This window comes from Dromaius novaehollandiae, chromosome 12 (assembly GCF_036370855.1).
Source record: "Dromaius novaehollandiae isolate bDroNov1 chromosome 12, bDroNov1.hap1, whole genome shotgun sequence".
In the NCBI taxonomy this organism is placed as follows: domain Eukaryota; kingdom Metazoa; phylum Chordata; class Aves; order Casuariiformes; family Dromaiidae; genus Dromaius; species Dromaius novaehollandiae.
Window position 1 is genome coordinate 23,135,720 of NC_088109.1, and position 23,479 is coordinate 23,159,198.

The 23,479-nt window shown below is 44.7% G+C and overlaps 1 protein-coding gene across 10 annotated transcripts in view; it reads left to right on the forward strand.

Moving 5' to 3' along the window:
• CHL1 (cell adhesion molecule L1 like) overlaps window positions 1-23,479 on the forward strand; it is a 148,160-nt gene that overhangs the window by 69,282 nt on the left and 55,399 nt on the right. For all 10 annotated transcript variants that reach the window (XM_026110503.2, XM_064519221.1, XM_064519215.1 and 7 more), the window contains 3 exons: window positions 13,569-13,758; window positions 16,575-16,680; window positions 18,621-18,811. In XM_026110503.2, the coding sequence (XP_025966288.2) occupies window positions 13,668-13,758; window positions 16,575-16,680; window positions 18,621-18,811 (388 nt within the window). In that variant the 5' untranslated portion in view covers window positions 13,569-13,667. The remainder of the gene's footprint in view (window positions 1-13,568; window positions 13,759-16,574; window positions 16,681-18,620; window positions 18,812-23,479) is intronic.

Here is a 23,479-nt window from a genome sequence, read left to right on the forward strand (position 1 = left end):
ATAGCTTTAGAGCATATCTGAAGGTTTTATTTTCATCGAGTGTGCTTCAGCTGGGGCAGCGGTGGCTGAGCAGACTCGCTTTCTGTTCCGTAACTGCTGCGGGCAGGGATGGAGAGTGGGAGCCTGCTGAATTTGGCGTGTGGGTGCTGCGTAACTCAGGTAGCGATGCACAGTCCAGGCACACTGGCTTCACCATGCACGTGGAGAAGGATGCACAGTGCACGCACAGTAAGTCCAGTGCTTCCCAGTAGCATCACATTTGTTTTGTATACGCTGCGGAGCGATTAGTCGGGGCACTGGATGCGGCCAGGAATTCCAGATATTGGGCAAGTACTCTGGCTCTGTCCTTCTGGCCAGGCAAAACGTTGAGGTGGAACAAGAGATGGAGTCGCGGGAAAGTCGGGGATGGACCTTTCTGGTGCGTTATATCTCTGCAATCTGGATGGTGTCTTCACAAGACAAGTGAAAGGTGTTGCAAGGAGGGAGGAATGAATTGCTTACTCTTTTAGCTGAGGGAAGGGCAAGGAGTGTTGGGCTTAAATAAAGGGAGATTTAAATTCAAGCAGCAGAAAGCTGCTTTTTAATGTTAAGGATAGTGGAGCGCTGCAGTAGTGTGCTTAGAAAAGTGGAATCTCCTTCGGGAGGAGTTTCAAGAGCAGTTTAGACAAACTTCTGTCCAGAGCTGAGCGAGAGCTGCGCAGATGTACGCTTGGTTGGCTCGACCTCCAGGTTGTTTCTAAACCGTTCTTCTCTCCGTGGTCTCGGGAGCTACTTCACTGCACGCCCACCAGCCAGCTGAGGGAACAGATCGAAGTTTTGCCTGCTTTCCATCAATGCTCTTCTCTCCGGGTGCTTGCTAGTAAATAGATGTATTTCCAGGCTCCTAGATGGTCCAAATAGTGTGTGCACTGTGTGTTTGCGTCTTCGTTATTTTCTCCTCAGGCACTTATTTGGAGTCAAATTGTATCCCTAAGGTTCAGCAGTGCCTTAACATGTAGTGTGTGTATGTGATGTATCTCCAGTGAAATACTTTATGGGTGATCACTTAGAAATAATGCAGTTTTTTTCCATCTTTCCGGTAGTGAAAGGGATGATGAACATGGATCCAGTGCCGAGAGAAGCAGAATTGCAAAGTCTTTTCCCTTTTTTCTCAGAGCTGCTGTATATATGTTCAATATATTGTCAGCTGTCTTCAGTTTAATTGATGTTTTGAATCAGTGCTCTGGAAAAAAAAGGCATTAATGCAGCGAAACAACAACAGCAGCAGTTGAGAGTCATTTGCATCCAGAACGCTGTAAATGGTGATTTTTTCTTACAGCGGTAAAACTATGTGAACAAGCCCAGAAAAAAACTCTCCAAGTCACTAATGCACATGCTCAGAAATGTTTTTCACCTTATCAACAGCTCAGTTCCCCCAAAAGCCTTGATACAAAACATTTCCATTTGCGGAAGCTGTTGAAACAAAATGATGACCAGATACTTTGTGATATTATGCTACTTAATAGAATGTCTCAGGCACTTGTGTTAAGAGATTATGAACACTTTCCTCCTCTGAGATGTTAGCTGAAAAGTTATTCCATCAGTTTCTCATGTGCCTCCACTGGAATAATGGCTCCTAAAGAATATAAATGAAATAGGAGCGCCTCACGTATGAGAAATGCTGGGTTTGCGTGTGTATGTTTTTCTTTAAGCTTATCATTCATTTTTTCGCTGTAAAGTTGTTTGTGGAAAAAGGAAATTAATGTGGACTCCAGCATCTAAGCCAAGCACAAAAGAAGTAGAAAATGCAGAGCTGGGATGAATAATCCGTTCCTCCTCTGTTATGCCACAATATTTACAATAGTGATCAGACTTCCTAATGCGTAAAGTGGGCCAAATCCTGCATTTATTACTCTAAGTAGATTTCTTTGGTACTTCTTGTGTCATGGTAGATTGCAAATCCCATGGCAAAAGTAGGCGATCCTCCTGTGTAAAGGAAGCAAGGCACCAAACTGAGATTTGACACGCTGCTGTGAGAAGAGGGCCGCCTTGTTCTGGTGAAGGTCCTAGGATTAGCCTGAGTGAGAAGTGTGTAAGGGTTTTAGGATTGGTCTCCCTGTGACACTGTTGGTCTTTAACTTGTATCCTTAAATGTTTTCATACAGTTTCTGTGGTTAAATCACTGTATTTCACTTGATTTTTTTTTTCAATATTCCCTCATCTCTCTGGTAATGTGAAAAATGTTGGAAGCATAGTGGAGTTGATTTATTGGGCAATGCAAGTGTTGTGAGACCCTCCGTGAAGCTGGGCGAGCTTCTCTCCCTTATTACACACAAGGAGGAAAAAAAAGTGAAAGGCAGAAAGTCCATGAGGTTGGTTGCGATGCAGCGCCTTGCATGGCACCCGTCAAACAGCGGGCGCAGGTTTAGGGCTTCCCGTATTTGACAGTATTCACCAGTGACTATGCTGTGGATGAGCTTTCTGTTCCGGGATGCATCAGAAACAATTGGTCCCTAATGGATCAAGTGGGAACAATAGCTGTTTTCTGGTGTTTATAGGGGTAATTCATTTGCAATTAAATACCTTTTCTCCTGTTTTCTCATTGTCATCCTGCTGCTAACACAGGGACCTCTCAAGTAAACACAACCCATGCTGTGAAAATCACTGCACGAAATGGAAACCTCATTGCTCTGCAGTGGTTTCTGTCGCCGTCAGATGATTTCCCGGCCCTGGAATTGCCCCCATGCTGAGAGGAGCCGCGCTCTCAAATGGAGCATGTCTGGCACTGGGTGCTGTAAATTTTTCCCCCTCCTTTGCTACCTGATAAAGTGCAGCCTTTCTCCTGCGACAGGCTTCCCGGGCGCCGAGATGGGCTGGGTTAGCGGGGCCGTGCGCTCAGGCTGGGGCCCGCCGGGGCGCTGGGCGGCCGCTTCGGCAGGGCTCGGCCCTGGCCTCGGCCTCGCCGCAAGTGGGCCCGTGGCCGCCAAAGCCGGCTGCAGCAGGAGCTGGGTTTCCAGAGAGGCTTTCAAGGGGAAAATAACAGCAGGATTTCCCCTTGGAGGTGTTGCTTTACTCTAACGCATGCGTTTGTTGCCGTCCGTGTGAGACAGCTTGGGATTTTATTATGGTTTTGTGCTTTGAAACCCAGGGAAGAAGTGAACGAAGGAGAGAAGTGCCTTTGCCACTAATTTGTTTTCAAATCAAGAGCATTTGCGTCACTGCCATGTGAGGAAGCTGTCGTTGTGGTTTCATCCGCAAACAAACCGCGATCTGCCTTTATTTTCCTTGCGTGTGGCTGACAGGCCGCCATTTTGAGTCCCTCAGCCCGGCTGCTACTGTACTTTGGTTTAGGCTTCATGCTTGACCTATGAGCTGAAATGCTAATCACTGATGAAAATTTCAATTAATATAAAAAATACTTTCCGCCAGAAAGGTTTTAAGCTCATTTAGGAGATGTAGTATGTCAAGTAAAAAAAAAAAAAAAAAAAAAAAGGGCAAAAGGCCCTCATACAGTAGTTTAATTTTTACACAACTGCTGTGCTTTCAGATTACCCGTAAAGCTGAAATCTGTGCTGTTTCGTTACCATCAGGGGCGTTACTGTCGCCGCATATTTGTAGGTTTGTGAAGAGGCCGTTTTCACCAGAGTTCTCCTTTACAGTGCTGTCTGCTTGTGGCGGTGTAATTTCTGTGATTTGTTTGCTAATGAAAAATGGGTGTTTGGCTATACTTTTAAGAAAATGTGATACAGCAAATACACATGGGGCAATCAGACTACTGCTATATGTGTGTATATATTTACACAAGCAGTGTATGCTGCAGGATGTGGTATATACAGCTAAATCACACTGATTTATATCCATATTTTCCCCTGAAAGAGAGATTGCTGCCACATGGCTGGAAGAAGGACAGAAGTTTGATTTAAAGATCTGGACTGGTTCCCACACAAGGAAAGACCCAGTTTGCGTCTGCAGACCTGAACTCCTCTTTTCAGGGGAAGTGGGCTAGTGGCAGAGGCCCGCGCTGCGCGACCGGCTGCAACCGCCCCGGGTGCACTTTCCCCGCTCTCCTTACAGCCCCCCGTGGCCCCTCCGTGGCCCTCAACTCACAGCTGTTAATTTTCTGTGTTTTCTCAGTTCTAAGTGCCTAAAATAATGAGGGCTGTTCTGTAGCTCACAAGAGAAATGTTTTTACAGCGTGCTGTAAAAGTATGTGTTGCATGTCCTGAAGTCAGGACTCTAAGGTACATGAAGAGCCGGGAGCATGCGAGGGCTAGCGCAGGTAGCAGCTGGGAGGCCAGCGATCTTCCTTGCGGGAAGGATAGTTGGAGACGCAGGACCTGAGACCGACCCGGGAGCCGCATTGCCGGACCGTAAGTGTATGCTGTGTTCGGTGCTCTTCAGTTCGGTAACAGGATCGCAAAGGGGTGTTGCAGAGAGTGCTGCAGTCGTCGGTAATGCCCGGGGAGGATTGAGGATAATTCCTCGCTCCTTCACCTGCCATAAGAACGAGGGGAGAGCCAGTGAGACTACAAGGCAGCAAGTTTAAAACGAACCTTATTGAGGGACTCATTACCTCAGGTGATGGAGGCCAAAGTATATATCATCAATTAAAAAAAAAAGTTACTTAAATTTATGGAAGATAGGTCCACTGATAACTGTTATGGACAAAAGTTTAGATGCAGCATCTGTCTCAGAAAGTCCCTAAGCAGCTATTTGAAGTGGGGAGGGTAGAAAACCAGGAGAAGGATCACTCTGTGCTGCTGCACTCTTGCATTGCGCCCACGCGATTGCCTGCTGCCCACGTCGGCCAGGTGGGCCGGGCTGGTGTGGCACCCGCGTGACCTGCTGCAGCCTTTGTGGTGAAGCACCGTCGGTCTGCTTAAATCGCTATAGAGGCTTGTGATTATTCACGTATCTGAAAACATAACTGTAGAATTTGGCTGCCAAATATTATACATTTATATGGTCTTAGTAATTGGAATAACCACCTCAACACTTACGCCAGTTTACTTCAGCAAGGGCCATATCCACACTGTTGCAACTAGATCTTGATGACATATTCACAGTAAAGACTGTATTGTTCACCGTTAACATTTATTTCCTTGGGTGTGAAAAAGCTAAACCAGGTAGTGCTTTCCACATGTTTGTTATTTGTTTGAAAGGCACAGATTATTGTTAATAGCGTTAAATGAGTATGTGTTAATCAGTGGATTTTTTTTGAATATTGCAAGTACTGCTTAGAGGGTTATTTTGTGCTTTACAGCTAAGCTCTTCTGATGGGAGTTGGCAAATCAGTAGTGTTTCTGATCCATGTTTTTATGGGCGCTATTTTTTGAGTGGATTTCCATTATGAGTACCGACAGTTGCAAATGTGCACAGTAGGTGTGTAATTTGTATTAAGTTGGTTGCTTTATCAAATGTTCCAGCTCTTAAGCTTGCTCGCACACGTTTTCACAGAAAGCAAATACCAAAGTTGGGACTTCTGTTAAGTGTTTGACTTAAAGTTTACAAATGACCCTCTGCAGGGTTAAGTCAAGTCCAGTCATCAATAGATGGGTCGAGCAGATAGACAAAATGTGTACTGATAGGTTATTTATGAAGTTTAAATATCGTATGTTGCCAGAGCTGTTGCTCTGCCACATTGTTTTTAAAAACCAAACTCTTACTGTCTCAGAAGGAGCTAAACTTGGAGCAGGTTGGAAGGCGTGAGGAAACGGAGAGGGGGAAGGAAAGTCTGCAGATAATCTAGGTTGTTTGAAGGATATTGGTGAAACTACCATGGGGAGTCCCATTTTGTCAGGAAAACGATGCCCCCAGTGCTTTCACAGCAAGCACCGCTGGCCCCTGGGAAGGAGGCTCTGCGTTGTCAAATATCTGCCAGCTGCTACCAACAGGGAGGTCATTTGTGCTGGTTAGAAGCCACATTTCTTCAGTTTTCAATCACCGTGTGGGTAAAAGGCATGTAGGGCTGGAAGAAATATGCTCCTCATACTGTGTGATTTAGTGGTACAGCGCTTCAGCTACTAGGCATACAAAACAAATTAAATCAAATCTGTCATGCGCTATGCCATTATACGGGCAGAATGATGACCAAGAGAAAATACTAAGCATTTCTAGATTTTAAGCAGTTTGAGAGCATAGCTTGCAATGCACTGAGACTTCAGCAGGATTGGGTTTTAGGATTTTGTTGGATGAAGAGATTAAAACACACAGTGACGTGACACCAGCATGCCTAAACGTGGTCTACAATTAAAGTGTATTTTCATTTTCCTTTCAACAGCATGAAACATGCTGGAGCTTGAAAAGTTTCAGGTATACTGTGCTGGGTGCTGGCTCTCTCAGGTGAGGTGTGAAATAAATAACCAGCCAACAGAGTGTCTGAAGGTTACACTGGCTGTGCCAAACTGACTATGAATGCTGGACTGACTTTTAGTCTTGTTTTTAGTCCACTGATAACTTAGAAGACAGCTGGGGGTGTTTGCACAAATGGGTAGCTCCTGTTGGACGCGTTCCCCCCGGTTAGGCACTCCGAGGGGCAGATACACGGGATGCAGTACCCTTTCCAGCTTCCACTGAACTCAGCATAAATGACATACACTGAGTTGCCACACGATCACCACGAACACTCAAGCTGAGATGTTGGTCACAGCCGGGCAGTAGCAGATCCTGGTCTTGGGGACAGACTCTGGCCATCCCCATGTTTCTCTGCCTCCCTGGGGAGCTCTTGTCTGATGGAGGGTGCCCTGCCTGGCCCATGTCTGACTTTTCTTCTTCAGCGGTTGAAACCAGATCTGATAAGTTGGGCTCCCAAATCCCTATTTGTTTCTTAAAACCTTGTCCAAGGGCAAATAATTGTATTACTTAACCTGGTAATTACATCAAATGTTTTACTGCTGTGTGTGCTATAGTAAAACATTTCACAGCCTTAACTATCTCTTTATTCTTTATATTCATTCAATTTTTAGAATTTTTTGTGTCTGAGCTATTTAAAGACTGATAGATTACAGAATTGGGAAGGCGTAATAGTTGGAATGACACCACATCTGGAATGCACACATTTTGTAAAATAATGTTCAGAAGTTGTTTGTGTAACTGTGCTGAAAACTTTACCTTATATGTGCTGTTCAGTGATGTTTCTAAGGTGTTTGGTAAAATAAGTCATACACAGATTCCTCTCATTAAACCTCTCAAGAGTGAAGTTGCACTTAAAATAAAGTCTTCATATTTATATGCTACATTCTAGTAACTGCTTTGGAAATACTTCACCATGGAAGGAAGAACATGATTCTGATTATAGATGATTATTTTAATCACCTCCAGCATTTACATCATGGACTGCTTTTCTGAGAAATAACAATATCCAAAAATAGGCAATTGGGACAGAGTCAAATGAAGGTTATCTTTTCCCTGGTAGTGACACTGGCATGTCAGAAAGCTTTTAGAGGAAAAAGCTGTATATGCCATTGGCACCTGGAGTGAAATGCTGAGTCCTTATGACTATTCCTTCTTGTCTTTTCCAAACATAGGGATGACTGTGCATGTGTGTTTTGAGGGGGGGAATATAGCTGCATAAATACTGTAGTTGTAGCATTACATTTAGGACTTCGCTAGCATAAATATCAATCTTTCTTAGCTAATCAGTGAAGTAGGGAGATGTTCTTACTTCTGGCAGGGAAAAGCGCAGAGCTAATTACCGTAGCACGCACCCCGGGACTCTGTCGAGGGTCCCAGAAGGCTGAAGCCTCCGTTACGGAAAGTGCGGTGGGACGTTTCATCCCCTGTGGCATGTTGAACGCGTTGCCTTGCCTCACGCATTTTATGTTTTGTTACTTTGCTAGAAGGGTCCGCAGCAGAGGGGAGGAACAGGCCTGGGAGCTGTTTGCAGGGGAGACTCTCTGCCTGCAGGTCACTGTCATAGCTGTCGTCTCCACGTGTCCCCCTGAGCTGGGGCATCAGCTCTGAGCAGCAAGCCGGAAAATAAGGAAGGCAAAGCTTGCCCCTTGCCCTCAGCTCCCTGGAGGTGTTCAGACCCCAAACCTGGTTCAACGTGACCTTTGTTCGAATCTTGCCTTCTCCACGTTTCAGGCAGCTGGCCTCCCCCAGGAGTCCCTCGCCTTGTTTCGGCTCGGGGAGACTTCCCTGCTCCCGTCGAGCTCCGCGCAGGGCTGAGCTGCTTTCCAGCCGCTGGATCACGGCTCTCCTCCGGCTACGGGCCCTGCCGAGCACAGAGGCGACCGTGGTCTGAGAGTGACTGGTGTTTCCTAATGCGCAGCGCAGGTCAGTTAGGCAGCAGATCAAATGTCAGTGCAAAGTTCAGGGAGGCAAAGGAAATTGCGGGATGGTGATGGATGATGGGGAGCGGAGGGTCTCCTTAATAAAAAGAGTATTGGCTGCCGCGGGGAGCAGAGCAGCAGGGTTGGCGCTGGGGAGGCGGGGGGCAGATGGGGATGGAGGTTGGAAGCTTGTGGTTGCGGAGATGGGGAATAGAGAGGGATCATTTAAGATCCTACCAGGTGTAGTTCACACACTGTGTCCGCCAGGGCTGTTCTCCTCCGGCCGGTGGGATTTAAGTGGTGCTTTGGATAACGGAGAGTGGCATATCCAAAGTGACAGGGTCACAAAGGAAATCAGAAGATAGAGAAGGTGACTGTGTGTGTAAATGCGCTCATCAGTGTTGGACCATTAGTCCTCCCTAAGCTGAATGGCAGCAGCACTAGCGGGAACATGGGCAGGAGCGACGTGAGCTTCCCAGTGCTGCTCCGTCAGCCGTAGGTAAAATCCAGCCACAGTCCCTGGTGAGTGGGGATTGCGAGTGTTTTGGGCTGGGGGGAATTTTTGACTGAGGCTAGGACTTTTTTTCTTCTGTAATTGTTTCTAAGAAAGAGTGACAGTAGTTAATTAAGCGCCTGTGCTATATAGTCACTTAGCTTGCAATATACAGTATAATTAAATAACCAAGTTTTCATTTCTCATATCAGGACGCATTTTTCTTTCCAGAGTTTTGTTCTGTTATTCCATAACTAGGGCCACCCCGAAGGCTGTAATTTCTAATTACCACTGGCTTTCATTTAACAATCTTGTAACATATATATCACTGATAAATTAAATCTGAATCTAGCTAATGAAAAGGTTAAGTCTGAACTTTACCAATCCTAAGCTCTGGCGATCCGGTACTTCCAGTAATATTTGTGCTGTAGAGAACTTAGGGACTGAACCTTGCATATTTTAAGAGGAAACCAAATAGCTGAGATGGATGCCGTATTTCATAGTGCAATATAATTTCTCTTGCAAGTGGTAGACCAGTAATCTGGGATTTGGGGCTGTCATCCTGCTACTATTTATGAGCAATTTTAATATAGTAATTACATGCAGTGAAAATTGCTCGCCAGGTTTATAAGATAAATGGAAATTTAATATTTTCTCCTGTTTCGTTGTCCAGTATTTCTATTACTTGCTTCTGGAAGCAGTAGCATCCGATAGAAGAGCCTGGAACTGCTTTGCTTCTTTGTAATACCGATATTTTGAAAGATTTGCTCACTGTAAGTAAAAGGCAGCTCATTAAGCAAACAAATGAGCTGTCCTTAGAGCAATCAGTATTTACTATTAAGCCAACAGCACAGTAAATAATGAATTGCAGGTAAGGAACTACAGATAAGTATTTGCAATGAATTCAAATTACCTGACTTAAGCCTGAGGCTGAGAAAAGAGAGCATGAAGGTAGAAATGGAGGGAGAAGGAAGAAAAGGAGAAGAGACGGGCTCGTAAGTGTAACATTCATTCTCCCGTTCATGTTCATTCGTTGTGCAGGAAAGACGTGTTGTCCTGTAGCCTCCTGCCGCTGTGAGGCAAGGGGGGCTGCCGTGGGCCCCGGCGTCCGGGGGCTCGCCTAGCCTGCTGGCCCGGGCGGCGGAGCTGGTGTTTCTACCAGGGTCAGGATCTTGCAAGTTGTTGTGTGGCGCACGCTGGGCCTCGGGAGCGTGTTGCGCTGGGGCACTGGCGCGACCGAAACCTGCCCACAGCTGCCAAGTTCTTGTGCAGCTACATCATTTATTTTTGCAAATTCTTGGAGCAGTTAAATTGTCCCTTTACTGGCAAGCGATGAGAACTCTGTTTTGGAGTAAAGTCGTCGTGAGAGAGACATTGTGCAGCCTGAAGTTTGGCCATGCAGCTGCTGTCCGAGGCGGGACGGGAGGGGTGCCTGGAGGACGTCTGCTGTTGCTAATTTGGGAAGGGGCTCAGGGCTGTTTGGGTGCTTGGGAGGGGAGAGGAGGCTGCTGGTTTAATCAGGGAGCCGGAGCTGTGGGCCCGAGGCTTGATAAGACAGCCAAACCCATGACAGCCATGTGAAACACCTAACGCTTGGCAGCCCCATCTATGCATCACCTTAAATAAGGTTAATGGCTTGACGTGGGCCCACGTGCCGCGCACCTCGACCTGCCTGCCTGCGAGGAGCTGGGCCGTGCCGCGGCAGCGCGTGGGGGGCCGGGGCGGGCGTGGGGGCCGCGAACGGAGAGGCGGGGAGCCGAGGGGCTGTACTCCAAGCCCCGGCTCCCCGGGCACCAGCCACTCAGAGCTGCTGCGCCCACGGAGGTGGAGGCTGTTTGGCTGCAATAGTGCTGTAGAAACCACCGTGAGCACCGCTGAGATCACGTCCCTGTCACTCCGTTAGCGGTAATACGCGTAGCATGCAGACAGGATGCTTATCTTGCCAGGTAGTTGTCCCTGTGTAAATGCCTCCCCCAGGACACTGTTGCTGAAGTCACTTCACGCTGGGATTGTACCTCCTGAAAATGGTCACACGAGGAGGGACAGAGGGGTTAAGTGCAGCAGCAGTAAGGTTTTGAATCTTGGAAGTATCTGAGAGCTGGGCAGAAGCACAGCATCATCCGTCCCGGAGTGCTCGCCGCTTCCCGTGCTGGCGCTGGTGAGCCCTGCATTAGTATTCGAAACAGGGAAGAAGCACGAGAGCGCTAGACGGGCCAGCTAATTACAGCGGTCTGCCATGAGCCAGAGACGAGCCATGTCGTACCTCAGGATAAAGGATATCCTTTATGCAATACATTTCTTTTTTCCTCTATGCCACTTTATTTAAAAAAAGAAATATGAGCAGGTTAGTGGGTTTTGTTAAGGAATCAATCTCTTTTATTGTTTTTCTTGAATTTAATTTGAAACTATTTCATGTTTTGTAAGTCACGTAAAAAGAGAAACTTCCTTTCCCTGCCTGTTCGTCAGTCTGCAGCGCTAGCAACCTCCCCACCCTCTGTCCCGTCAGCTCCGTTTCCCCAGTTAGCGTCTTGCGGGGGCTGCTCCGGCTCCCCAGGGTCCTGCAAGCAGATGGGGGGACGAGGGCTTTGCTGCCATTAATGCGCCATCTGCAAGCGGCAACACTGGTCAGATTTTTATGAGCCTAAATTGCAGTTGTGGTTTGCTTTCAGAGCATCTGTTCTATCATAAATGGCACAGATAGGTCTGGAGCTTATTTTCTGCAGGGACAAGGTGCAGGAGATGAGGAGAGCCCGGCGCCGCGTTCGCAGAGGGTGTGCACCCATTGGGTGCCTGCCGCCGCGGAGCAGCCGTGCAGCTGCCGAGCCTGGGTGTACGCTGAGCAGTGAGACGGCGAGGAATTAGCTATTTTATTGGACTGACTTTTGGAAAGGGTTCTTACTCACAAGTTAGAGCTAGGAGAAATCACACAGTCAAAATACCTGCTGCCTGCAGGGCAGAAGTTATTAGTGGTGCTGAGTACTGCCTCGTTTGTACCCGGTCGCAGCCTCGGCAGCGCCCAGCCACCCTGAGCCCCGGCTGGCTCGCGGCACCGTTCCCCGGGCTGCGTGAGGGCGTAAGCAGATTAGACAGCGTCTTCCATCAAAGAACACTCAGTGCCTAAGAGACTTACAAGACATCTGGTTTTTAGCCTCATTTCTAAATAAATGAGGCTTATGTGATTATACTGTCTGACTATTGTTCCCTCGCTGGCCAGTTTCAATCTTGACCCAGGGATTTTGGTCTCAAAGATGTTAACTTCCAGTAAATTTTCATGAACTGGTGACCAAGTGCACAAAAGATATCTATCCTATTAAGCAAAGCCTTCAGGAGAAAGGGCACAACACAAACCACTCCTCATCTCAGAGAATTAACGCAACAGGGAACACGATGGATAGAAGGGAAATCTCTGCCTGGAGCTCGCACTTTGCTGAGGTCCGGCAAATCCAACCGTCAGGAGCAAAACCCTCACGGACCAGGCTGTGCCGGGTGCGTTGCTCGTGGCGCAAGTTGTTTCTGCGTGCAGCTCCAACTGGCTGTGCTTAGCAAGGGCGTGCATTTCCCAAGGCGGTTCCCAGCATACTGCCCAGGTCCTGCAGGGCTTTGAGGCAGAACTGCCCCTCCTGCCCGCCCCCAGCAAGCCAACTGTGCTACCTTATCCAGGGACTGATTTTCTGAACTGTGGATTAGCCAAGCGGTATGTGCAAAGATACGAGATCTGCACAGGCCAGGCTTAGTCTGGAAATGCGTCACCAGGTTCATGTAGCTCTGCCTTTGGACTCGGTGGCTTGAATCAGAGCTAGTCGGAGGATACCTGTCCCGTGGCAGCCGTGTGGAGCGTGCGACCCACAGCTCATCTGCTGCTGAGCTGGGGACCTGCCCGGGGGCTTTGGACGTACTCAGCCTGAGATATGTGGCAGATAACCGCTGTTACTTCCACTGCTGGTGATGTTGGGTCCTTACCTGCAACATGAGTCACCTTGTCTTGAAAATTGCTCTTGCAAAATAATCTTGACAACTAAATTCTACTGAGATTACTGTCCTATAAATACTGCCTGTTAGTAGATACACAGGTACGAGACATATCTCCTACTAGTTAATATGTCACTGAGATACTGCAAATGATGATGAGAGCTGAAATCCTCTGCATGCCCCATCTGTAGAATTCTCTCTCCTTCACTCCTCCGTGAGTTGCAGTTAAATGCTCATTAGAGCTGAAATTCCTTCTCCTTTTGGCAGACTACTGACGTTTTTGCCTTGTAATGGAGATCCTAAGGATGTATAATGGGTTGTGTAAAACCTACATACAGTAGTTCTGGGATTACAGAAGAAAAGCAAAGGTTTCATGTTCCTGTCCTTATTAATGAACTAAATTGGATTAAATGTCCTTTTTTAAACAGAAGTGAAAGATAAAAGACATATGAGATTTATGAATAAGGTCATTAGTATACCAAATTTCTCTCATTAGATCTGTTACATCGCTTTCCAACTTGCACAACTCTCATTAGGAAAATTTATGAACTGGAATGATTACAAATATACCGTATTTTGAGCCATCCCCGCTTTTAAATGCAAAGCGAGAAGTAATTATACTTCTGTGGTATAACTGATGTGTACTTTGTGCATATGTGTGCATGTATTTCTTTTGTTACAGATTTAATATAGGACTTTCCAGAAGCCAGGTGGGGGGGAGAGAAGAGCAAATTGTGCCACTTAGCGCAATTTGCAGTTTAGCTGCAAATCCTAGAGCACGGCTTTAATTCAGTAACCTTGCTAGAGCCAAGGTAATAACGCACACTAATATGGCTGTGTCTTCTCCTCTCTAGATTTGCAAGTTCACATCCTTGCATCTGATCTGAGCTGACGGTGAGAGGAAGCATACGGTATCGTTCATTCTGTTTGGACTCCTTGTTTACAGAAGAGTGATGGAGATGCTATTAAGCACAAAAAGGATCACCATATGCCTGTTTTTCTTTGTATTGAGTCTGGCAGCAGCTATTGAAATACCATTATCAGGTGAGTTGTAGCTATTTGCTGAGCAATTTGCCTTTTTTTTTTTTTTTAAACCTTTCCCTGAAGAAGAAAATATTAAATCCTAGTTTCAGTTGTTCCAGTTTGAATTTAATTCTGCCAGAACATGGCCTTTGGGGAATTCGGGTGTGATAAAAATGTAAGTTACTTTCTTTGGACCTGTTTAAACACAGCAGTAAACTTGTCTAATAGCATATATCTGATGCTTGAGATCCAACATGTTGCTTAGCTCAGAGGGTTCAGTTTTGTCCTTCACATAAATATCTCTTTTTGTCTTTGAATCTCCCTGAAGCTTGTTTGATGTAAATACACCCTTACTTACTTGTCTTGCAGCCTGCTGTTTCAGTTTGAGAAAGGAGCAGGTATATGTCTCGGGGAGTACATTAGTCCCCAGAGAAGTATTTCCTATGACTTATATACCACCCTGGGGAGCATCTGCTTTATCCACTTTTGGCTATGCTGCATTCAAACTGCCTATTTTACATGGTTGGTGTGTCTTCAGTACATGTGTAAATTATGGGATGAGCCTCCTGCGGGACAAGGCAGTGAAAGTCAGTGGACCCCATTGCCTGGAATACAGCCCACACCTCCCAAGCCTTGCATTTTTCACTGATAAATAGACCAGAAGGATTACAGACTAGAGTTTGCTTTGGGGGGAAAATCAAACAAACAAACAAAAAAACACTCAACAATATAGTTTTTTGAATGAATTATGTAGGCAAAGAAACTAGGAAAGAAAAAGTCTAGACTCTTCGCAGGAGTTTGGATGCCATAGCCACAAGCCGTGGTGGTCCTGTATGGAGGCTGTATCTAAACACAGTAGGTCAGTGGCCAGTTTCAGAGCATCATGTGGATCTTGTCACGACCGCTTAGAGCTCTGGTGTCTGTCAGGCTTCCCTGCTGTGAAGGAGAAGTGCACCAGATAGGTTTAAAGCGTATTCTTCTAAAGCTATTCAAATCTGTTTGCCAGCATTTGGAGGCAGGAGTTCTTTGGAGGTAGGTACTGCAGTGGTTTCTTGTGCTTCAACAGAGCAAAAGTGGATCTGTGACGTGCAGGACAAACTGGGCAGACGCTGTTTTTAAGCACCTACTCAGGGGAACCATCTAGCCTTTAATATGCTTTAATGATGCATTTTATATTTTACTAAAAAGGAATTATGTCTGATCAGTGAAGCTGATGGGCTTGGAAGTGTTTAACAGAGGTGCAAGGGGTTTGAGACTGTATGGTATGGTATGGTGAGATACCATGTTTTGCTCGAGCTTTGAGCTTTCTGGACTTAAAAGAGAAAGCAAAGAAAATGTTAATTTTCTTCCTTGCTGTTTATAACAATGCGATGATCCTATTATCTATCCCCAGTTGCACCGCAGGAGCATCCTCAGTTGTGCCTCTCTATTACACAGACTTTCTCAACACTTTAATTCCCATAGAAAGAAAGTTAGTGAAACATCATTGCATAACTGTATGATTGGTAACGTTTTTTTCTCATGCTGTACCCAGGAGCGTGTATTAAGTCGTCCATGTAATCCATGGATTTACTGGTAATTTTATCCAGTATGGGAATAGCAGTTTGCTACTTGGGGTGTTTGTGCTTGTGAACGTGTGTGGCTGTGTATTAAAAAGCCAGTTGTTACTAACTTCACCACTGAATAACTCCAGCAGTCCACACGAACGTGAGGCAGGCCAGTCCTCTGCCAGCCAGGATGTTCGCGCCTGTGTTGGTTCAGTTCCGTGGGATGTTTTTGTGCGGAGCCCTACCTCAGCATTTCTGGCTGCGATAAAAAGTTTATATAATATTAAAACCCCAGGCAGTTGAGCTGCTATGTTTGTAAGCAAATGCATGGTGTGCTCGAGGAGCTGCACCGCCAGGCGTGTGGCTGTTCGTTGAAATCCACATTCTGCATATGCTTAAGTCATCTGAGGATGTGAGAAGAGATTCCCCACGCTTGTCTTATTTATAGTGAGGATGAAAGTGGTTGTCTAGTTGCCTGACTAAAAGGTTAAAACAAATACGGTATCACAGTTGTCAAATTCCCCAACTGTTTTGCAGTCGAAATGGAGACTCCCATCTGTAGGGGCTGTAGATGACGGTGGTGTCTTCTGAGGTCAGCTGGGAAGAAGGACGCAAGAGGCAGCAGGAATAGTAATTTGGGGGCAACCTGCAAGATGCCTCCTGCTGTCGTGCTGCAGGAACATGCAGCGTGGGGCCAAAGGCTCCTCTGACCTGGACAGAGGGGATGCACGTGGGAGTCTGCTGGCAGCGAGGCTTGGAGAGCAGTTGACCAAGTTCAGGTCGCCTGTAGGTTAAAATAATCTGGGCTAGCACCTAGCAGATGAAAAGTGTACTGAGCAGCAGAGCTCGCTGTGGTTCAGGGTATCCGCAGGCCTGCTCATCAGCCTGCTGAGCGGACAAGACCCGAGTGCCTTTACCGTGGGTTGGATCAAGTTTGGGTGAGCAGCAGTGAAAGGGCAGACGAGGAGGTGGGCAGTCGTGTAACCGCGTCCTGCCGAGGCGTTTCCTCCCTCAGCTGGAGTGGTGCAGACCGTGCTGTCAAGCCTTTCTCTTGGTGCTCAGGCAGATAGTGTTCAATTTAGAGAGCGGAGAGTGTCGTCAATGCCATGAAGATAATGATCATCATCCTTTTTTTTTTTCTTTTTTTTTTCTTTTTTTTCTTTTTCTGAAGGCAAGTGTCTGTTTGCAGGACTAAAGCAATCCTGACCCTGTCCCTTTTGCAGAAAGACCCTGAGCTGAGCACAGTTTTGTTTGAATAACACGTTGATTGGATCTCCTCTTTCTGTTCAGTTGCACAGCTTCCAACAATCACGAATCAGTCTGACACTCAGGTTGCCTACCCTTTCGACGAGGACTTCACAATTAAATGTGAAGCTAAAGGAAATCCACAGCCCACGTGAGTACTGCTTTCACCCAGAGAAGCAAGTAGAAAGTGAGTTTGCTTTTAGCGTTTGCTGAACATTGTTCTTCTTTGAGGAGGAAAGGAATGGCTGATGTACAGTAACTTGCTCATAATCTTAAGGCTAGGTTAAGCTTTGGGTTTCCTGTTAGGCCATTTAGCTTTCGTTGTTTGATCTTTTCCTCTCACTCCGTAAATAGATATCAACATGCCTTTTTCTTGTTGGGAGATGTTTTATTTCTCTAGCATGTGCTAAGTTCACCCAGTGACTTACATGAGCATGTCTAGGCCGTGCTGCAAAAGATACGAGGTTTGTAGTGGTAATCAAGGAGTCCCAGCTGTTGTTCTGCCTTTTTCCACAGCAACCCTAAAAATACCAAACACATTAAACCTGATATTCAGAGATCACATTTGCATTTTGTCGGCTACCATGTCTATCCCTAACATCCTCATGGCAGTGGTGGTGTTACAAATATAAACATAAGCAGTTACTCAAATAAATATAAGGAGTTCTAAAGATAAGCATAATGTATTTTACACTAGTGTAAAAGGGAAAAAGATTTTTAATGAAAATATGATTAACACAAATGTTATAATAGAAGGTCTCGCTATGACTTCTGTGACTGTGGGTATTGGATGGGCTAAATTAGTAGCTAGTTTGCATGTCATTTTTGCTGTTTAAAAGTTCCCTTCTTTTTTCTCTGCAACATAAGTTAAGCTTGCTTTAAAATGCAAATGTTATTTCAATAGCAAGATGATCTGACCATTTTTAGGTTGGCTCTGAATGGAGATCTGTAGTATGTTAACAGATTTGCTTTGTTTCACTGTTTGTCAATGGATAAATGAGTTTTCCAGCATATTTAAATGTATGTATGGAGCTGGTTAGGCGGTAAAACTTTTTCTGCCAAGAGCTTTAATTTTAATCCCAGGTGAAAAGTGAATGAAGTAAAATGAAACATTGTTTAAAAAAAGAAAACGCAGAATAACTTTTATCTGTTGTTGTCAGAAGGCTTTGTTCCCATGTTGAAAATTAAAGGCTGAAATATCAATCAGAGTGCATAATACAAGTTTTAAACCCCACCACCACCACATGATGTTACTGTTTCATCAGAATAAAACTAAAGGCAAAGCTAAATATTAGCCTTTCCTATACTGTGAGATCTGTGGGCCTTTCTGCGCTGTGCGCTTGCACCCGTGCTCCCTGGCCGGCCGAGGCAGAGGCACGGCCCTTCCCTCCCGTTCCTCGCCATGCCACAGCAAGGCTCTTTTACCAACACTGGTGAAGTGTGTGTTGACATCAGTGTACGCTCTTAAAAGGTTGGAAAGTGTTGGTATGTATTCCACTAAGTGCATGTTATTTTCAACTGTCTTTGATTTTGAATCAGTTTAGCCCAATTACAACTCATCTGAGATTTCCATATAGATAAATACCAATACTTAGACATTTGTCAAAATCACACCCGGGCAGCATTAAAACTGCAAGACCAGGAGGAACTCGGTAGGGCCAGCTCAAATTCTCCTGGGTTCAACTCTGGTATTTCCTATAGTTGGTGAAAATAGTTCCCGTCCATTCCTGCCAGGCAGAAGTACTAGGAACTATCTGATGCATATGGCTTTGCCTCAAACCTGTCGTTTTGTTCTTTCACTGTGCGGCTCTTGCTTTCAGACAGATGGTATCTTTCATTTGTCATCCTTGCCTTAAGCTCTGTATTCTTGTTTCATGTCACAATCAGTTAGCCAAAAGGAGAGGGCACAGTAGGAGAGACGTGCCCAGTAGCTAGCCCAGGTTATGGTAACGCATTGTTCATTTTACCAGCTGGCTCTGACCTTATAACCAGTTTCGCCTTTTGCTTTAATGCTGGACCCATATTTACCCCCGTTTTCATGTGCACTGTATTCTGTGAGCTGTCCTTGGTAATCATTGTATTGTTTTTCAGTTTCAACTGGACTAAGGATGGAAAACCGTTCAATTTGCTGTCTGACCCCAGGATACTTACATTTAACAATTCTGGAACATTTGTGATTCAAAACCGTGGAATCATCACTAATTTCCAAGGGAAATACCGTTGCTATGCATCCAACGCTCTGGGAACTGCCATGTCAGAAGAAATTGAACTTATTGTTCCAAGTAAGGGCTTTTTATTTGTTTTTGTTTTGTTATGCTTTTTGAGGTGGAAAATGGTGTTTCCTCAAATTAAATGGGAAAAGACTAGTTGCTGTCGTGGTATAAAGCAAAATGTGTGTTGTTCTATATTCAGTGAATTTTGGAAGGAAAAATTCTAAGGGCTCCCCGGAATGATTTAATTTTCATTTTCAAAATGGTAAATGTTTTTCCTTAGTGTCCTCCATATTTGTGTGAGCATCTCTAGAGAAATACTCAAAATGTTTTTCCTTAGTGTCCTCCATATTTGTGTGAGCATCTCTAGAGAAATACTCAAAAGTTTTAAATTCAATACCCTTCATTTTATTAGCTTTTCAGACAAAGAGGGTTTGAGAAAATTATTTTAGGGTAACCCTGCCATTCTTCTGATTTGCTTCAGTGGGATTTTGCAGTGCAAGCATTTTCAGATTTTAATGCTGTATCACCGCAGCTGTCCAACCCTGTCTTGAACAACAGTGTAGTAAAGCATTCTCACCTTGATGTAATACCCTGATTTGATGACTTTTCCTAGGTTTTAGTGGCTGCAGAATTGCGAGGGGCTCACCCAGTGAAGCCATCATTGGGAATTCAGATATAATTGGCAGTTCAGCTGCTTCTAAATTAATCTGTGAAGAGCATCCCTAGACCATGGCGGTGGGGAGGATCAGGCTTTGCTAGGCGAAGGGCAACAGCGTGGCCGTAGCCTGGCCGTGCTGCTTTCTCATCCAGAGTTGATGCAGCAGTCCCAAGCTATTTCCACAAAATTCCTGCTTCCTGTTTTTGAGGAGGAAAATCTTTGATATTTCTAGCAATGATACTGATGCTCCCTACCTACTTTAATTAATACAAAAGCAACTGGGTAAATTATGTATATATTTTCCCAGCTATATTAATTTTGAAAACATTTATTGTTTTCTTTTGCTTACTGAGTATCTTCTACCATGCTTTGCCTCTGGAGGGTAGGCCAGTGGGTAAACTAGGATAAACTTTTTAATAGCCATCTCAGGAGAACTGAATGTTCAGTGGCAGTGAAAATTATTTGCTTTGACTTGACTATTTAAATGCCTTTCTAAAGCACGTGCTCCGCCTGTTTCATAAAACCCATAAGAATTGTTTTCTGATTTGCATTTGCTTAAAGCCTCTGTTTGTTTTCTTGATGCTACCACTTCTGATACTTGGCTCGGTTTGTAAAGAGGAAAGCATAAATATTGATGAGAGCTGCAGTCACATAAGTTCTGTACCTAACCTAGCTGGGGAAAGTTTGTGAGCTGATGTCAATACACCAAGAAAATAAATTACAGTGTTTGGAGAGGCGAAACACATATTTCAGGGATAACAGAAATGGCAGAGTAGCCATCCTGACTGCAGCACAGTTACTGCTTTCAATATTAACTGTTCAAGAAAGATAGAAGTAATGACATAGATCATGAAATAGTGTTGCACATTAAAAATGCAGCAGACAATGAAGGAATAAGAAATAATTGTCAGAAAAAGAAAAATTGGTTTGAGTCAAATCACTTTGGGGAATTATTGTAAAAGGCATTTTGGGTAAACTTGAGTTAAATTTGAAGTGATCTCTCAATTTCTGTAGTACAGAAATTTGTTTGGAACAGAGTTAGGGATCCTGTGATACTTGGACTTTCTAAATGTTCATTGGAAGACAAATGCTACCAAGAGTTGTAATACTGGAGTATTTCAGCTTGGCAACTGGGAATGAGTGTGCAGATACTGGGAGGCCAGTGTGGTCTGCGTGTCAGAGCAAGGAAAGCATGGCAGCGTGGAAGGCACAGCTGCGGGAAGGAAGGGAGAAGGAGCTGCCTGTTACTGCAGCACAGCAAAGGATGCAGATGCCTGAAAGGTCAAGGGGAAGTGATCCGATCGACTGTAGGTTCATTAGTCTGGTGTCACTAGCATTCGGCATTTGGCATAGAAGGGGAGAACATTAAAGACATGGAAACAAGTGGTAAATGAACTCAAAACTGTGGTAAGGAAGGTTTCTGATCAGATAAGTGTGGCCTTCCATTACTAGCACTGAGGAAAGTAGAGGGAGATTGGGGCAATTTTGAGGACCAGGGTTATAGAAGTGGGATGAAATTTACTGATACAAAACTCAAGGCATCGGTTAGAACAACACTGCTACAACCAGCTTTGTACCAATAAATGTAAGCACTTACTGTCTGGATGTAGCAGAAGAAGGTAAAGCCAGATCATATATCAGACAATCAGCAGATGCATGAGTGGCCTAAAATATGAGCTGGAGAGACTTCACCTGGAGCACTGGTCACTGTGTCAGAAAAATGACTTCAGACTGGGACAGGGGCAGACAGCTAGTATGATCTGGTCATGGGAATGGATTGTATCTAAAGAAGAAGCTAAGAGAATTTCAAAAACTAAACTTTGCCAGCTACAGAAAGCTACTTTTAGCAACTCAGTGCAGAAGAAATAGGCTATGAGAAACATGCATAGCCATTTTTACCATGCGTTTGTCATAGGAAATAAACCTGAGAAAATTACTCCAGGCAGAGGCATGGCTGGAAGGGTCTGTGGCACCGTGGTCACCTTGGGACTAAGGCACATCGCAGGGGCTGGCAGGGTTGCTGGGAGAAGGCTGCAGGAGGATGCCATGTAAACGTACTGTTGTGAGCGTTCCTCGTGGAAGACAGGGTTTATTGTTCTTCTGACCAGTTTTATGGACTTTTTATTGGGAATTTTATATCACATTGACTTATATCGCATAGTATTCTCTAGATGAATTATCTTGATATTTGGTGAGGAATTACCAAGAATACATGTAGGGCTGTATAGTTTAGTCTCCACCAACTTGCAGTTGCTTTAAGGGAATAGCATTCCTTCTTAGAGGAGAGCCACACAAAACGTTAGCTCTGCACGTCGGACACTGCAGCCGCGTACCCCACATTGACTGGGGTTTGAAGCAGGATCAGAAGAGCAATGCAGTTACCCAGAGCTTTGGGCAGGATATAATTACTCACTTTGTAATCTGGCCAGGGCAACAGGGTTAATACTTCTCTTAAGAAAAGTATCTCAGACTCATTAATTTTTGAAAGAGTTCAAGACCTCAGTGTTACGTTTTAGGAAAAGTATGTTGCTTCCAGCAGCAGAATATTCTGATCCTACAACGCTGCCTTGTTACTGAACCAAAAAAAGATGCTTAAAAATGGAAAACAAGCACTGGCCAATGTCTGTATCTTGGATTATCGATTCTGTACTCAGGGTAGATAGTTTTTGCTTCCAGTGAAAGCCTGTCTGTACATTGATGTGAGCTGGACAAAATTTCCTTCACTACTCCCGCTCCCTGCTCCCGTAGGGAGTGCAGTCCTGGGTTAGTTGTGGCACTGAACCAGGTTGGTCACAGACAACTGTGCGGTGGTTTTTGAGCTCCGACTCAGGTATTGGGGTGCTTCTACTGCAGAGGTGCAAACGTGGCAGATTTCAGAGCAGCTTCCGTTAAGAGGAGACTTAACCGCAGGGGCGTTTTTAACCGATGGAATTTAGCAAAGTAGTTTTTCCTTTCTTCATTGATTAATTGCAGATGCCAGTGAATACATATGTTGAAAGGTGAATGAAAAAAGTTGACAAAAAGGAGCTGGCTGTAGAGTGTGAGAGGAATTTCAGTACTAATAAATGTAAAATCCTAAATCGAGAAAATAAATAAATGGTAGAGAGAGTTTATGAGAGGGATTTACCCAACTCCCACTGTTTTTAAGGCACATTTACTTTTATTCATGCTCTTCTACTACTTTATTTGACTGTGCACCATATATACTGCAAATTAAATCAGGATTCAGAGAGTGATAAAAGGACACCTTTGATATTCTAAAGTGCTGGATTCTCTACAACTCTCCTCAAGTGAAAGAGAGCTGCCGGTGCACAGAACCTCTGTAAATTAAGCAATCACTGACATAGAAGAGTTTGGGATAAATTAACTCTATTCACCAGTAAGTACTGAAGCAGAGACTGGTACATGTGAGATCACTACATGCATTCATGATAATGATGCAGAGGTTGCAGAGCTTTGCCAATGGTATTCAAGTAAAATGTAAGCTGCTTGGCAAGACACTGTGCCAATGAAGTAAAACAAACGAAAAAAAATCAAGTCAGACCATCAGACTAGGTTAGGGTTTTTTCATAAATTACATTTATACTGCAGAAGTAGAATACAGGGTTTGTAAGGAAAGTAAGGTTGCTGCTGACAAGGAGAACAAAAGGTTGTTTACGCTCCGTAGACGATCCAGGAAAGCAATAGAAATGTCAGCAGAAATGATCACTGAATGTCACCTACATAATGAAAATACCACACCTCCCCCATATATGGTGACATCAGGGAGAATGGGGAATGATGGGGTCTCGGGATCTGTGTACGTTTTGTATCATTGACAAAGTTCAGATTGTTACAAGACGGGCGCAGAATCAAAATGAATTACAATGGAGAGAACGTGGACACCAGCTACCCTCCTCCCGTATTTAGGGAATCTATTACTTGAATTCCTGGGTAGCCCCAGTGTCAGAAGAAGGAGAAAAAGTACAACTTAAACATCATTAATTAACTTAATGTGAAAGACCCTTCACAGCAGACCGCATTAAAGTTTATGCTGAGTATTTCTAAATCTTTGCTCTAGAAGGCTGAAGATCTGAGAA